The sequence below is a fragment of the Oncorhynchus clarkii genome, chromosome 10 (assembly GCF_045791955.1).
Source record: "Oncorhynchus clarkii lewisi isolate Uvic-CL-2024 chromosome 10, UVic_Ocla_1.0, whole genome shotgun sequence".
Taxonomy (NCBI): Eukaryota; Metazoa; Chordata; class Actinopteri; order Salmoniformes; family Salmonidae; genus Oncorhynchus; species Oncorhynchus clarkii.
In genome coordinates this window covers 36667849-36682611 of record NC_092156.1, presented here as the reverse complement: position 1 = coordinate 36682611, position 14763 = coordinate 36667849, and the positions used below count along the sequence as shown (strand labels likewise).

General features: G+C 45.4%; 1 protein-coding gene across 2 annotated transcripts in view; it reads left to right on the top strand.

The window, feature by feature from the left end:
* Window positions 1-12644, top strand: part of LOC139418404 (bromodomain and WD repeat-containing protein 3-like) — a 33775-nt gene extending 21131 nt beyond the window's left edge. For both annotated transcript variants that reach the window (XM_071167806.1, XM_071167807.1), the window contains exons 36-40: window positions 3279-3431; window positions 8612-8784; window positions 8920-9008; window positions 9125-9256; window positions 9564-12644. In XM_071167806.1, the coding sequence (XP_071023907.1) occupies window positions 3279-3431; window positions 8612-8784; window positions 8920-9008; window positions 9125-9256; window positions 9564-10294 (1278 nt within the window). In that variant the 3' untranslated portion in view covers window positions 10295-12644. The remainder of the gene's footprint in view (window positions 1-3278; window positions 3432-8611; window positions 8785-8919; window positions 9009-9124; window positions 9257-9563) is intronic.
* The last annotated feature ends 2119 nt before the right edge of the window (window positions 12645-14763 follow it).

The following is a 14763-nucleotide window of genomic DNA, read 5'->3' as shown; positions in this document are numbered from 1 at the left end:
GAAAAAGGGGTAAATTAAAAAAAAAAAAAAGTAAGTGCATATTTTGGGGTGTGTGTATGTCGGGGTGAGGAGGAGGATTATTGAAGATACTGTTTGAAAAGGTAGGGTTTCAGATGTTTTGGGAAGATTGGCAGGGACTCTGCTGTCCTAGCTTTAGGGGGAAGCTGGTTCCACCATTGGGGTGCCAGAACAGAGAACTGGGCTGAGCAGCCCAGCTTGAACTGGGCTGAGCGGGAGCTGCCCTCCCGTAGGGGTGGGAGGGCCAAGAGACCTGAGGTGGCAGAACAGAGGGTTCGAGTTGGGGTGTAGGGTTTGAGCATAGCCTGAAGGTAGGGAGGGGCAATTCCTCTTGCTGTTCCGTAGGTAAGCACCATGGTCTTGTAGTGGATGCGAGCTTTGACTGGAAGCCAGTGGAGTGTGCGGAGGAGTGAGGTGACAACCAGGCGGGCTGCAGCGTTCTGGATAAGTTTTAGGGCTTTGATGGCACAAGCGGGGAGCCGAGCCAACAGCGAGTTGCAGTCGTCTAGACGGAAGAGGACAAGTGCCTGGATTGGGACCTGCGCTGCTTCCTGTGTGAGGTGGGGTTGTAATCTATGGATGTTGTAGAGCAGGAGCGCTTGACTGCTTTGATGTTTACAGAGAACGACAGGGTGTTGTCCAGGGTCACGCCAAGGTCCTTTGCACTCTGGGAGGGCAACACAGGAGTTGTCAACCTTGATGGAGATGTCTTTGAGCATGCAGGCCTTCCCGAGGAGCAAGAGCAGTTCCATCTTGTTGAGCTTGAGGTGGTGGGCCGACATCCAAGTTGAGATATCTGCCAGGCACGCAAAGTTGCGTGTTGCCACCTGGGTGTCGGGGGGGGGGGGGGGGGGAGAATGGGTGTCATCCGCATAGCAATGTCAGGAGAGTACGTGGTGCTACACCAGTGCAGACTGATCCTCTCTGCGTCACCTGGTTGGAGTGGCCTGCCACGTAGGATGCAATCCTAAGGGATACAGGTCTATAGTTTTTCACGTCAGATGAGTCGAGTGTTGGTTTCTTGAGGAGGGGAGCAACTCTGGACAATTTAAAGTCGAGGGGGTGCACCCAGTGGTCAGGGGTGAGTTGATGAAGGAAGTGAGAAGTTCAAGAGATGTCGCAGGATGTCACCTGGAGAGAGCGGGGAGAAGAGGTCAAGGCGTAGTGGTAGTTCTGTGTGAGTGAGACCAGTGGACTCAATAGGCTGAGTGAATGAGTAGCGAATGTCGTCAACCTTTTTTCAAAGTGGTTGACAAAGTCATCCGCAGAGAGGGTGGAAAAGAGTTTCCTAGGGTTAGTCAGAAGCTTGGAATTTTGTGGTAGAAAATGACTTTAGCAGCAGATACAGAGGGAGGGAGTGAAAGGATGATCGTTTTTGCTCAGCTGCCCATAGCTCTGTTCTGTAATCTCGCAATGAGTCACTCAGCCACAGAGCAGGAGGGGAGAGCTGTCTTGGAGGAAAGGGGACAGTGCGAGTCATAGGATGCGGAAAGGGAGGAGAGTAGGGTCGAAGAGGCAGAATCAGAAGGGAGATATGATGGGAGAGAGCGAAGATTAAGACGGCGCATGACCCCCTGGTTAGGGGCTAAGTGGGTAGGGTTGGAGAAGAGGGAGACAGAAAAAGGAAACAGTAGTGATCAGAGACCTGGAGGGGGGTTGCAGTGAGATTAGTAGGCAAACAGCCTCTAGTAAAGGTGAGGTCGAGTATATTATGCCTTGTGAGTTGGAGTTGATTGGGGAAGGGTGAGGTCAAGAGGCAAGGAGGTGAATGAGAGTTGGAAAGAAATTAAAGGCAGACGTCAGGGGGTTGAAGTCGCCATGTACAAAGAGCGGTGAGCCATCGTCCAGTGACGGCATGCAATTCAAATGAGGAGCTGGACAGGTGAGAGAGAAAAGAGAATCTCCACTTAAGATAAATGAGTAGACCTGTGCCACCACCGCAACGACCAGATGCTCTTGGACTATGAGAGAAAACAGTCAGATGAGAGCTGCTGGAGTAGCAGTGTTCCCTGGGGTGATCCATGGCGCCCATCAGGGCCAAAAAGTAAAGGGACTGAAGGGCAGCATAGGCTGTAATGAACTCTGCGTTCTTGACCGCAGTTCCAAACGACCTGGAATTCCACATGGGTTGTGCGCACAGGGTACATTAAATTAGAAGGGTTGCAGCCAAGGGGTGATGAGCGTCTGTCTGTAAAGCCTACAGGGAGAGGTTCGAACAGGTATAGAAAATGTTTGACAAAGCTACAAAAGAGCAAAATGAGAATCTGTAAATAACTAGTTCAGATACTCAAGTAAGAAAGTGGTGTGGAGCCTTCCTCTCTTTCCTTCCTCAAATAACTCAGCAGAACAACTCTACAGCACCTTCTTTGTTTCAGCGACGGTCTTAGTTTTGCAACAAAACTGCCACAGCTGCCACTGAGAACCAGCGGAGACTGAAGAACTAACACTAATTGCCTAGCAGAGGTGGAGAGCTCACCTCCCTGTACTAATTGCTGATTGCCTAGGAGAACAATTATACTTATCACTCCTGGAGATATCAGGACTCCTTTAGCTATATGCAAATATACCATTGCCATATATAGATCTGTGCCATTCACTTTGAACTGGACTGTGTTTACAGCATGACTGGTCTTGAGTAGATGCGCTTGTTTTGAGATCAAAGTGAGGGCTGCATGTAGCCATGTTGTGCACATTTGTTCATATCCTTTGCTAGTTAGTGAGTTATTAGCCCAGTTCTATATAATTTGTAGTCAGCAATGGGGGAGTGATTGCTTCCTACAAGAGAACAAAATGTGTACATTTCTACATCTTTGAAAAGTGAGTCAGGTAAAGAGCTTTTTCTTGTCTTAAAGGGGCAGTGTTGTATTTGAGACCGGTAGCCAATAGGCAGAGGCTAACATAATTTGTCTTATTCTCTGTAATAATGGTATGGGAATAATAATGCATTTTATTTTGTAAAGTGGTTTCTTACATCAAACAACACAACGTTTTCAGTCACCTTGTCCGAAGGACAAGTGGATTAACAGGTTAACGTCAAGCCTTGCATATTTTTTTTCCTAAAATCTCATGGAATGTAGGCCTACATTGAACACCAGACATTGGATGCTACTGTAGGCTGAATGATAGAACAGCTAGCTGAAAAAAAATAACTTGGGTGAACATTGCTTATAGGTCATATTTCATAAAAATCTGGAAACACTGGACAGTTACTTTGTGGTTTCAGATGTCCTAAACACTGCACTTTCTCCCTCCTCTCCAAGGACTATCGAGACATCATAGACACTCCCATGGACCTGGGGACTGTAACAGAGACTCTGATCATCGGGAACTACGAGAACCCCATGGAGTTTGCCAAAGATGTCCGCCTAATTTTCAGCAACTCCAAGGCCTACACACCCAACAAGAAGTCACAGGTTAGTGTACTGATTCTGACAAGATTTTCAATGAGGATACATTTTTTGAGTTGCACCTCAACTAACGTTGATTGGATGAGTGCCCTTGAGTTCTTTACAAGATTCAAGGGGGGAAAGAAATGTGGTGGGTCAACTATATCTCAACAATTTATAACCCTGACCCTTATACAGTGCCTTCAGAAAGTATTCACACCCCTTAACTTTTTCCACATTTTCTTGTTACAGCTTGAATTTAAATTGATACAATTGAGATGTCACTGGCCTACACACAATACCCCATAATGTCAAAGTAGAATTAGGTTTTTATACATTTTTACAAACTAATTAAAAATGAAAAGATGAAATGTCTTGAGTCAATAAGCATTCAACACTTTTGCATCGCAGTGCTAGCTGTGCCACTAGAGATTCTGGGTTCGAGTCCAGGCTCTGTTGCAGCCGGCCGTGACCGGGAGACCCATGTGGTGCAAACAATTGGTCCAGCATCTTCAAATCAAATCAAAATCTAATTTATTTATATAGCCCTTCGTACATCAGCTGATATCTCAAAGTGCTGTACAGAAACCCAACCTAAAACCCCAAACAGCAAGCAATGCAGGTGTAGAAGCACGGTGGCATGGAAAAACTTCCTAGAAAGGCCGAAACCTAGAGAGGAACCAGGCTATGTGGGGTGGCCAGTCCTCTTCTGGCTGTGCCGGGTGGAGATTATAACAGAACATGGCCAAGATGTTCAAATGTTCATAAATGACCAGCATGGTCGAATAATAATAAGGCAGAACAGTTGAAACTGGAGCAGCAGCACGGCCAGGTGGACTGGGGACAGCAAGGAGTCATCACGTCAGGTAGTCCTGGGGCATGGTCCTAGGGCTCAGGTCCTCCGAGAGAGAGAAAGAAAGAGAGAATTAGAGAAAGCACACTTAAATTCACACAGGACACCGAATAGGACAGGAGAAGTACTCCAGATATAACAAACTGACCCTAGCCCCCCGACACAAATTACTGCAGCATGAATACTGGAGGCTGAGACAGGAGGGGTCAGGAGACACTGTGGCCCCATCCGAGGACACCCCCGGACAGGGCCAAACAGGAAGGATATAACCCCACCCACTTTGCCAAAGCACAGCCCCCACACCACTAGAGGGATATCTTCAACCACCAACTTACCATCCTGAGACAAGGCTGAGTATAGCCCACAAAGATCTCCGCCATGGCACAACCCAAGGGGGGGCGCCAACCCAGACAGGATGACCACATCAGTGAATCAACCCACTCAGGTGACGCACCCCTTCCAGGGACGGCATGAGAGAGCCCCAGTAAGCCAGTGACTCAGCCCCTGTAATAGGGTTAGAGGCAGAGAATCCCAGTGGAAAGAGGGGAACCGGCCAGGCAGAGACAGCAAGGGCAGTTCGTTGCTCCAGAGCCTTTCCGCTCACCTTCCCACTCCTGGGCCAGACTACACTCAATCATATGACCCACTGAAGAGATGAGTCTTCAGTAAAGACTTAAAGGTTGAGACCGAGTTTGCGTCTCTGACATTGGTAGGCAGACCGTTCCATAAAAATGGAGCTCTATAGGAGAAAGCCCTGCCTCCAGCTGTTTGCTTAGAAATTCTAGGGACAATTAGGAGGCCTGCGTCTTGTGACTGTAGCGTACATGTAGGTATGTACGGCAGGACCAAATCAGAGAGATAGGTAGGAGCAAGCCCATGTAATGCTTTGTAGGTTAGCAGTAAAACCTTGAAATCAGCCCTTGCTTTGACAGGAAGCCAGTGTAGGGAGGCTAGCACTGGAGTAATATGATACATTTTTTGGGTTCTAGTCAGGATTCTAGCAGCCGTATTTAGCACTAACTGAAGTTTATTTAGTGCTTTATCCGGGTAGCCAGAAAGTAGAGCATTGCAGTAGTCTAACCTAGAAGTGACAAAAGCATGGATTAATTTTTCTGCATCATTTTTGGACAAAGTTTCTGATTTTTGCAATGTTACGTAGATGGAAAAAAGCTGTCCTTGAAATGGTCTTGATATGTTCTTCAAAAGAGAGATCAGGGTCCAGAGTAACGCAGAGGTCCTTCACAGTTTTATTTGAGACGACTGTACAACCATTAAGATTAATTGTCAGATTCAACAGAAGATCTCTTTGTTTCTTGGGACCTAGAACAAGCATCTCTGTTTTGTCCGAATTTAAAAGTAGAACGTTTGGAGCCATCCACTTCCTTATGTCTGAAACACATGCTTCTAGCAAGGGCAATTTTGGGGCTTCACCATGTTTCATTGAAATGTACAGCTGTGTGTCATCTGCATAGCAGTGAAAGTTAACATTGTGTTTTTGAATGACATCCCCAAGAGGTAAAATATATAGTGAAAACAATAGTGGTCCTAAAACGGAACCTTGAGGAACACCGAAATTTACAGTTGATTTGTCAGAGGACAAACCATTCACAGAGACAAACTGATATCTTTCCGACAGATAAGATCTAAACCAGGCCAGAACTTGTCCGTGTAGACCAATTTGGGTTTCCAATCTCTCCAAAATAATGTGGTGATCGATGGTATCAAAAGCAGCACTAAGGTCTAGGAGCACGAGGACAGATGCAGAGCCTCGGTCCGATGCCATTAAAATGTAATTTACCACCTTCACAAGTGCAGTCTCAGTGCTATGATGGGGTCTAAAACCAGACTGAAGCATTTCGTATACATTGTTTGTCTTCAGGAAGGCAGTGAGTTGCTGCGCAACAGCCTTTTCTAAAATTTTTGAGAGGAATGGAAGATTCGATATAGGCCGATAGTTTTTTATATTTTCTGGGTCAAGGTTTGGCTTTTTCAAGAGAGGCTTTATTACTGCCACTTTTAGTGAGTTTGGTACACATCCGGTGGATAGAGAGCCGTTTATTATGTTCAACATAGGAGGGCCAAGCACAGGAAGCAGCTCTTTCAGTAGTTTAGTTGGAATAGGGTCCAGTATGCAGCTTGAAGGTTTAGAGGCCATGATTATTTTCATCATTGTGTCGAGATATAGTACTAAAACACTTGAGCGTCTCTCTTGATCCTAGGTCCTGGCAGAGTTGTGCAGACTCAGGACAACTGAGCTTTGAAGGAATACGCAGATTTAAAGAGGAGTCCGTAATTTGCTTTCTAATAATCATAATCTTTTCCTCAAAGAAGTTCATGAATTTATCACTGCTAAAGTGAAAGCCATCCTCTCTTGGGGAATGCTGCTTTTTAGTTAGCTTTGCGACAGTATCAAAAAGGAATTTCGGATTGTTCTTATTTTCCTCAATTAAGTTAGGAAAAATAGGATGATCGAGCAGCAGTAAGGGCTCTTCGGTACTGCACGGTACCGTCTTTCCAAGCTAGTCGGAAGACTTCCAGTTTGTGGTGCCATTTCCGTTCCAATTTTCTGGAAGCTTGCTTCAGAGCTCGGGTATTTTCTGTGTACCAGGGAGCTAGTTTCTTATGAGAAATGTTTTTAGTTTTTAGGGGTGCAACTGCAGCTAGGGTATTGCGCAAGATTAAATTGAGTTCCTCAGTTAGGTGGTTAACTGATTTTTGTCCTCTGGCGTCCTTGGGTAGACAGAGGGAATCTGGAAGGACATCAAGGAATCTTTGTGTTGTCTGTGAATTTATAACACGATTTTGGATGTTCCTTGGTTGGGGTCTGAGCAGATTATTTGTTGCAATTGCAAACGTAATAAAATGGTGGTCCGATAGTCCAGGATTGAGGAAAAACATTAAGATCCACAACATTTATTCCATGGGACAAAACTAGGTCCAGAGTATGACTGTGACAGTGAGTGGGTCCAGAGACATGTTGGACAAAACCCACTGAGTCGATGATGGCTCCGAAAGCCTTTTGCAGTGGGTCTGTGGACTTTTCCATGTGAATATTAAAGTCACCAAAGATTAGAATATTATCTGCTATGACTACAAGGTCCGATAGGAATTCAGTGAACTCAATGAGGAATGCTGTATATGGCCCAGGAGGCCTGTAAACAGTAGCTATAAAAAGTGATTGAGTAGGCTGCATAGATTTCATGACTAGAAGCTCAAAAGACGAAAACGTCTTCCAGGTTAGGGGAGGGGTTGGCGGCAGGGATATTCTTGTTCCATCGCGCACTGCGACTCCGGTGGCGGGCCTGGGAGCAGTGCACGCTGACACAGTCACCAGGTGCACTGTGTTTTCTCTGACACATTGGTGCGGCTGGCTTCCAGGTTAAGTGGGCATTGTGTCAAGAAGCAGTGCTGCTTGGTTGGGTTGTGTTTCGGAGGACGCACGGCTCTCGCCCTTCACCTCTCCCGAGTCCGTACGGGAGTTGCAGCGACGAGACGAGACTGTAACTACCAATTGGATGCCACAAAATTGGGGAGAAAACGGGGGTAATTAAAAATGTTTTTTTTTTTTTACAAAAAAATGTATTAACTAAATAAATAAAAGCTTTTTTTTTTCCTTTATTAAAAAAAAAAAGTATTTAACCCCTTTTGTTATGGCTGAACCAGACTTGTGGAGGTCTACCATTTTTTCTGAGGTCTTGGCTGATTTCTTTAGATTTCCCCATGATGCCAAGCAAAGAGGCACTGAGTTTGAAGGTAGGCCTTGAAATACATCCACAGGTACACCCCCAATTGACTCAAATTATGTCAATTAGCCTATCAGAAGCTTCTAAAGCCATGACATCATTTTATGGAATTTCCCAAGCTATTCAAAGGCACAGTCAACTTAGTGTATGTAAACTTCTGGAATTGTGATACAGTGAACTATAAGTGAAATAGTCTCTGTAAACAATTGTTGGAAAAATGACTTGTGTCATGCACAAAGTAGATGTCCTAACCGACTTGCCAAAACTATAGTTTGTTAACAAGAAACTTGTGGAGTGGTTGATTAACAAGTTTTAATGACTCCATCCTAAGTGTATGTAAACTTCCGACTTCAACTGTACATACTCAGAAAGGTGATTCTGACATGTATTGACTCAGGGGTGTGAATACTTATGTAAATTAGATTCCTGCATTTCCTTTTCAATACATTTGCAAAAATTTCTCAAAACATGTATTTGCTTTGTCATCATGAGGTATTGTGTATATAATTTTGAATTCAGGCTGTAACAAAATGTGGAATAATTAATACTTTCTGAAGGCACACTGTTTTGTGAGAGAATGGTATTTTTGATCTTCATTGTTTCATCTCTAGATCTACACCATGACCCTGAGCCTATCAGCCTTCTTTGAAAGACAAATCATCTCCATCATCTCGGATTACAAGTCTGCAGTCCAGAACCAGCGGAGGAAGAGTCGCCAGAGTGTCAGCTACAGGAAGAGACTGCACAGCGGAGGCAGCTCCCCTCCCACCAGCCGACCCTCCAGGTACTGGCCTGGCTGGAACCCCTCTCTACAACTCTTAAATCCACTGCAATAACCCCAGCTATTATGTACCACTCCTTGTAGGATCTATTCAGATTCCACTTAAAACACTATGTCTTGGTGTCTCTTTAACTCTAGTCCTAAAGGGAAGAACAAGTCAAGGAAGAAACCAACACCAAAAGAATTACAGACCTTATCCAAGAAGCGGCCTCGCAGGCCATCTCAAGGTAACACTCTTGTCGTGAGTGTATGTTTGTGTCGCTATGTGGCGGTATGTGTTTTAGAGAAGTGTGAACTGTGGGTTGGGTGGTTACGTGACGTGCTGCTGTTGTTGCAATGTCAGAGACGAGCAGTGTGATGGTGGATGAGGACAGCCAACCCTCATCATCGTCTAACTCAGGGACAGGAAGCCACAGTGGGGGTCCAGGGGCCGACCGTGTCACCCGCAGCCAAACCACTCCCGTCAAGAACTCAGGTATTACTACACAGGGTAACCAACTCCAGCAGGCAGTGGATAAATAGTCCTTCATAGAGCTGTTTCACCACGCTATCTAGACAAATGAATGATTTTGCCAACTGCTTGAATGTTTGGAGTCAGCCTGGTTAAATCACTGCAGTTAATGACATCATTACTATGTTTTCACTGCTGCCAAAATCACACAATTAGAAAGGGTTATCATGTAAGTCTACTTGGCAGCAGTTACTGGAGGCTACTTTAGTAGGTGTTGCTGTGCTATGTTTAATAGGGAGGCGTTGTGTGCCCCTCTCTCTCTCCCACCCAGAGGGTAACAGACCTCTCACTAACGGCACCAGACAGAGCCACAGGAGACGAGTGCTGCAGGAGGATGAGGGAGAGGGATCTGGAGGATCCAATAGCTCATCTTCGTCATCGTCTTCCTCGTCTTCCTCATCATCCTCCTCCTCATCAGACAGTGAGTCGGACAGTGAGTCAGAGGTTGGAAAGTTTGTGGACGGGGGAGATCACGACTACAGCAAAGCTCCCCGCTTAAAAACGGGCTACAAAGTCAAGGGCAAGATGGCCGTCTCTGGGAAGAGGATGCTGGAAGAAGAGGAGGCTCCAGAAAGAGCCAAGAGAGCACGAGTCCAGGCAGAGGAGCAGGAAGAGGAGGATGAAGACGAACAAGGTGAAGATGAGGAAGAGGGGGAGCAGCCACAGCCACCGCAGCAAGAGGAAGGGGGGGAGCCTGAGGACGAAGAGGAGGAGCCTGAGGACGAAGAGGAGCCTGAGGAAATGGAGGAATCAGAAGAGGAGGAGGACACAGAGCAGGGTGAGGGTGGGGCAGAGGGCGGTCAGAAAAGCAGCAGCCGTAGTAAGTCTGGTCAGGTGAACACTCGGAACCAGGGCCGCAGGACAGTGTTGTACAATGACGAGTCAGATGACGAGTCAGGGACCACAGAGGACCCACTCAACCTAGGCATGTCCCGCTCAGGACGGCTACGCCGCATGACCGAAAAGGCCCGGGTCAGCCACCTTATGGGCTGGAACCACTGACTCACACAACCCCCTCAAACCACCTTAAACTGGGCCTTCTACCAACCACCTATCTACCTTACCCACCAGGCGTGAAACTGTACAATTGACTAAATTAATACTTCAGGGATTTTGCTTTAATTTTTTTATTGATTTTTGTATCATTTTGCTTTGTGTACGAGACTGTTTACGACTCTACTGGCAGTGGTGCTCCTTATCTTGCCAAGGAATCTCCCTCCCTGGTCTTCAAAGCTACTCATCAACATAGACCCACAAGTCAACTCACTCACCTCCGCCTTACTTACTGCTCTCCTGGGCCTTAGACTCCCCTTACTCCTCTTCTTCTATCAACTCATAACTCTTCTCATCCTCAGTTTTCCTCCCCCATCTTTCTCTTACCCTCCTTCTCACCTCCGATCTTCCTGATCATACAACAAACAAGAGATACCAAAAACTGGTGCTCATATATTATAGCTCAAGGAGACTAAGCTCTACTGTCCTCTACATCTGGATGACAGACAGACTGATGCTCCCTTTCCTTCTCTCTGTTTGTGTTCTGTCTGAACAGTACAGTACATCTCTCCCTAAATTACCCTCTTCCACATGACCCCCTCTCAGTGTTGGGTTGTCTGATTGACGCTAACCCTCCCACTATGCTTCATCCTCCCCAACCCCCATCCTTTACTTTGGGAGGTCAACTCTGGTGTGCTCATTCACCGCATTCATTAATCTATTTTTAGGCATCCAGGCTAGGTCTTAGAGGACTGCTGTGTCTGTGGGTTTTAGTTCTCAGACTATCTTTGCGTGGGAACGTATTGATTCTAATTAGTTGTGGTGACTTCTTTCATCATTAATTATGTCTACTAATAAAATGCTGCATGCCTACAGTACAATGTTCTGCCATTGAATCAGAGGCAGACGTCCTTAGTTAACTCCTGGGCCACTGAATGTTTCATGCTATATCCCCCGTAATCCTTATCAATTCTGTAGAGTTTGTATATTTGCACATACAATAGGTTAATAGAGGCTTTGCCGTATCCTCTTCCTGTAGCGTGTGGTTGTTATGGTTGAGTGATGTCTAGTGTGGTAGCTAGTGTAGTGAAAGAGTGTGGGTAATTGGAAAGGAGAAATGCAAAGCGATTGTATAAGGGTCTACCATTGAGTTCCATTTCTGTTGGTTGGAACATACTTTCATTGATCTAAATCAAATGCACACATTAATTTATAACTTCCAGGGCACTGTCCTTCAACCCAGCATGTTCAAACACAAACCAAAGTGCATCATGGTACTTTGGGGAGAGGCTCGCCCATAGCCACCACTCACTTCCACCTCATACTGAAAAGGACATTTTTTTACTACAGAAATATTTATATTTTTTCACTGTATTATACACTTTGCAATTATTCCTTAGCTAATATTAATGATGGTGAGATGTTTGCACATGTATCTATTGTATGTGGCAGCTGAATTTGAGATGTTTTGTTGGGCTGAGTATGCTATCCTGCCCTCTGATTCTACTCTTAATCACAATATTGGATGACCAGACAAGCCACAAAGAGCAAAGAACAGATTTCGCTCCATGCAGTTCTAAACAACAAAGGACTTTTTATTTGTGTGTACAAAACGCAGATAAATTGTGCCAATAATACTCAACACATTTGCATATAAATACACCGTTTCTGGGCTGTTTTGTGATAGATTGTTTTGTTGTGAGCATTATTGAACCAGAGGGTTGTGTTTGCTTGGTCAAAGGTCGGAGGGTCCGACACAGCTGGGCCACTTGGCAACGTTGCCTAAGAAACAGAAACCAAGGCTACAGACAGCCAGGTTCTCTTCTCTCCTTCGACTTCCTAACATAAGGTGCTCTGTGTGTGTCATACGCTAAGTGTTCCAGGACTCAGCCCTCCTGTGCTCCCCATGCCCCCAGGATACACCCGGCTCCACTACCCCATGAATCAGCCTACTACACTCTGGTTTAGGGTCTCTGAAATACCCCTTAGGTGTCATCTGATGGGCCATGCTACTGCTAGTCATGTTGCCACACTAGGGAAAGAGATGGGACTGCAAAATCAATCAAGGTTTTCGTTAGTTAATCGCGAGACAGCAGTAACTGTCGTCTGCAAACTGTGGGTATAGTTTGAAAACATCACTTGGGCCAATGGATAAATCCCTACTCAATAATTTGTGAACATGTTCTCTTAATATAATAGATGGTAAATGGACATGCCTTTAAGCAGCAGATTAGTAGTTTCTGAATCCAGCAATGATGACATTCTAGGTGTAATAATAAACGTGACTTTTTTTTCTACACAATATTTTTGATTGTGTGTTTTGTTTTTTTAAATAAAGGAGCGACAGATTTTCTCCCAACTTGGTGCCCCTGGTATTTGGCTCATTGTCACATTGTCTAAACACAATACAAACATGCCCACTTTAATCACCATATAAAAACATGATATGTTGGGGAGAACAAGTATTTGATACACTGCCGAATTTGCAGGTTTTCCTACTTACAAAGCATGTAGAGGTCTAATTTTTTATCATAGGTACACTTCAACTGTGAGAGACGGAATCTAAAACAAAAATCCAGAAAATCACATTGTATGATTTTTAAGTAATTGATTTGCATTTTATTGCATGACATAAGTATTTGATACATCAGAAAAGCATACAGACCTTCTCCAGATCCTTCAGGTTTCGGGGCTGTCGCTGGGCAATACGGACTTTCAGCTCCCTCCAAAGATGTTCTATTGGGTTCAGGTCTGGAGACTGGCTAGGCCACTCCAGGACCTTGAGATGCTTCTTACGGAGCCACTCCTTAGTTGCCCTGGCTGTGTGTTTTGGGTCGTTGTCATGCTGGAAGACCCAGCCACGACCCATCTTCAATGCTCTTACTGAGGGAAGGAGGTTGTTGGCCAAGATCCCGCGATACATGTCCCCTTTGCAGAAAAGCATCCCCAAAGAATGATGTTTCCACTTCCATGCTTCATGTTTGGGATGGTGTTCTTGGGGTTGTACTCATCCTTCTTCCTCCAAACACGGCGAGTGGAGTTTAGACCAAAAAGCTCTATTTTTGTCTCATCAGACCACATGACCTTCTCCCATTCCTCCTCTGGATCATCCAGATGGTCATTGGCAAACTTCAGACGGGCCTGGACATGCGCTGGCTTGAGCAGGGGAACCTTGCATGCGCTGCAGGATTTTAATCCATGACGGCATAGTGTGTTACTAATGGTTTTCTTTGAGACTGTGGTCCCAGCTCTCTTCAGGTCATTGACCAGGTCCTGCCATGTAGTTCTGGGCTGATCCCTCACCTTCCTCATGATCATTGATGCCCCACAAGGTGAGATCTTGCATGGAGCCCCAGACCGAGGGTGATTTGACTGTCATCTTGAACTTTTTTAAATAATTGCGCCAACAGTTGTTGCCTTCTCACCAAGCTGCTTGCCTATTGACCTGTAGCCCATCCCAGCCTTGTACAGGTCTACAATTTTATCCCTGATGTCCTTACACAGCTCTCTGGTCTTGGCCATTGTGGAGAGGTTGGAGTCTGTTTGATTGAGTGTGTGGACAGGTGTCTTTTATACAGGTAACGAGTTCAAACAGGTGCAGTTAATACAGGTAATGAGTGGAGAACAGGAGGGCTTCTTAAAGAAAAACTTTCAGGTCTGTGAGAGCCGGAATTCTTACTGGTTGGTAGGTGATCAAATACTTATGTCATGCAATAAAATGCAAATTAATTACTTAAAAATCAGACAATGTGATTTTCTGGATTTTTGTTTTAGATTCCGTCTCTCACAGTTGAAGTGTACCTATGACAAAAAATTACAGACCTCTACATGCTTTGTATGTAGGAAAACCTGCAGTGTATCAAATACTTGTTCTCCCCACTGTATATAATGTTATGTCACTACTCATGGCAAAATGGTACTGTGAATTCACACTTCCTCTATGTGTTCCAGCCATTTTCTCCTGTACCTCATTTGTTTTCCCAGACCCCATGCTGTTGACGTGTTATTGTTTGAGTCATCGCGGCAGGATTTTCACATCCTGCCAGTCAACACACTTGGCACAAGCTGAGCTGCCACTCTTCACCAGGCCCTGTGTATTCCACAATAGCCACTCTTGTCTGGCTGTTTAAAACCCATCCCTGGCTTGGTGAGTCATCTCTGGCTGCCCCCTCAAAGAGCCATGATGATGAGTCATAAAGATGCACCATGGGCCATATCTCTGCAGTGATGTCAGTCCCACCCCGCCTCTGCCCCTGATTACCCCACACCACTGTCCCACAGTTACCTGCTCTATCTCAGAGAGAGTGAGGAGGAGGAGTAGCAGCCTATGTGTTGGATAGGGTATGGAAGCTAGGAGGAGAGTGGACAAGTCTGGTGGTATGGTTGGTTGGTTTTCAGCCAGTTAGCCTTGTGATGGAGGTACCTCCACTAGATAATGCACTGAAGACTGGAGAGATGAGTCACACTCAGCTAGCAAC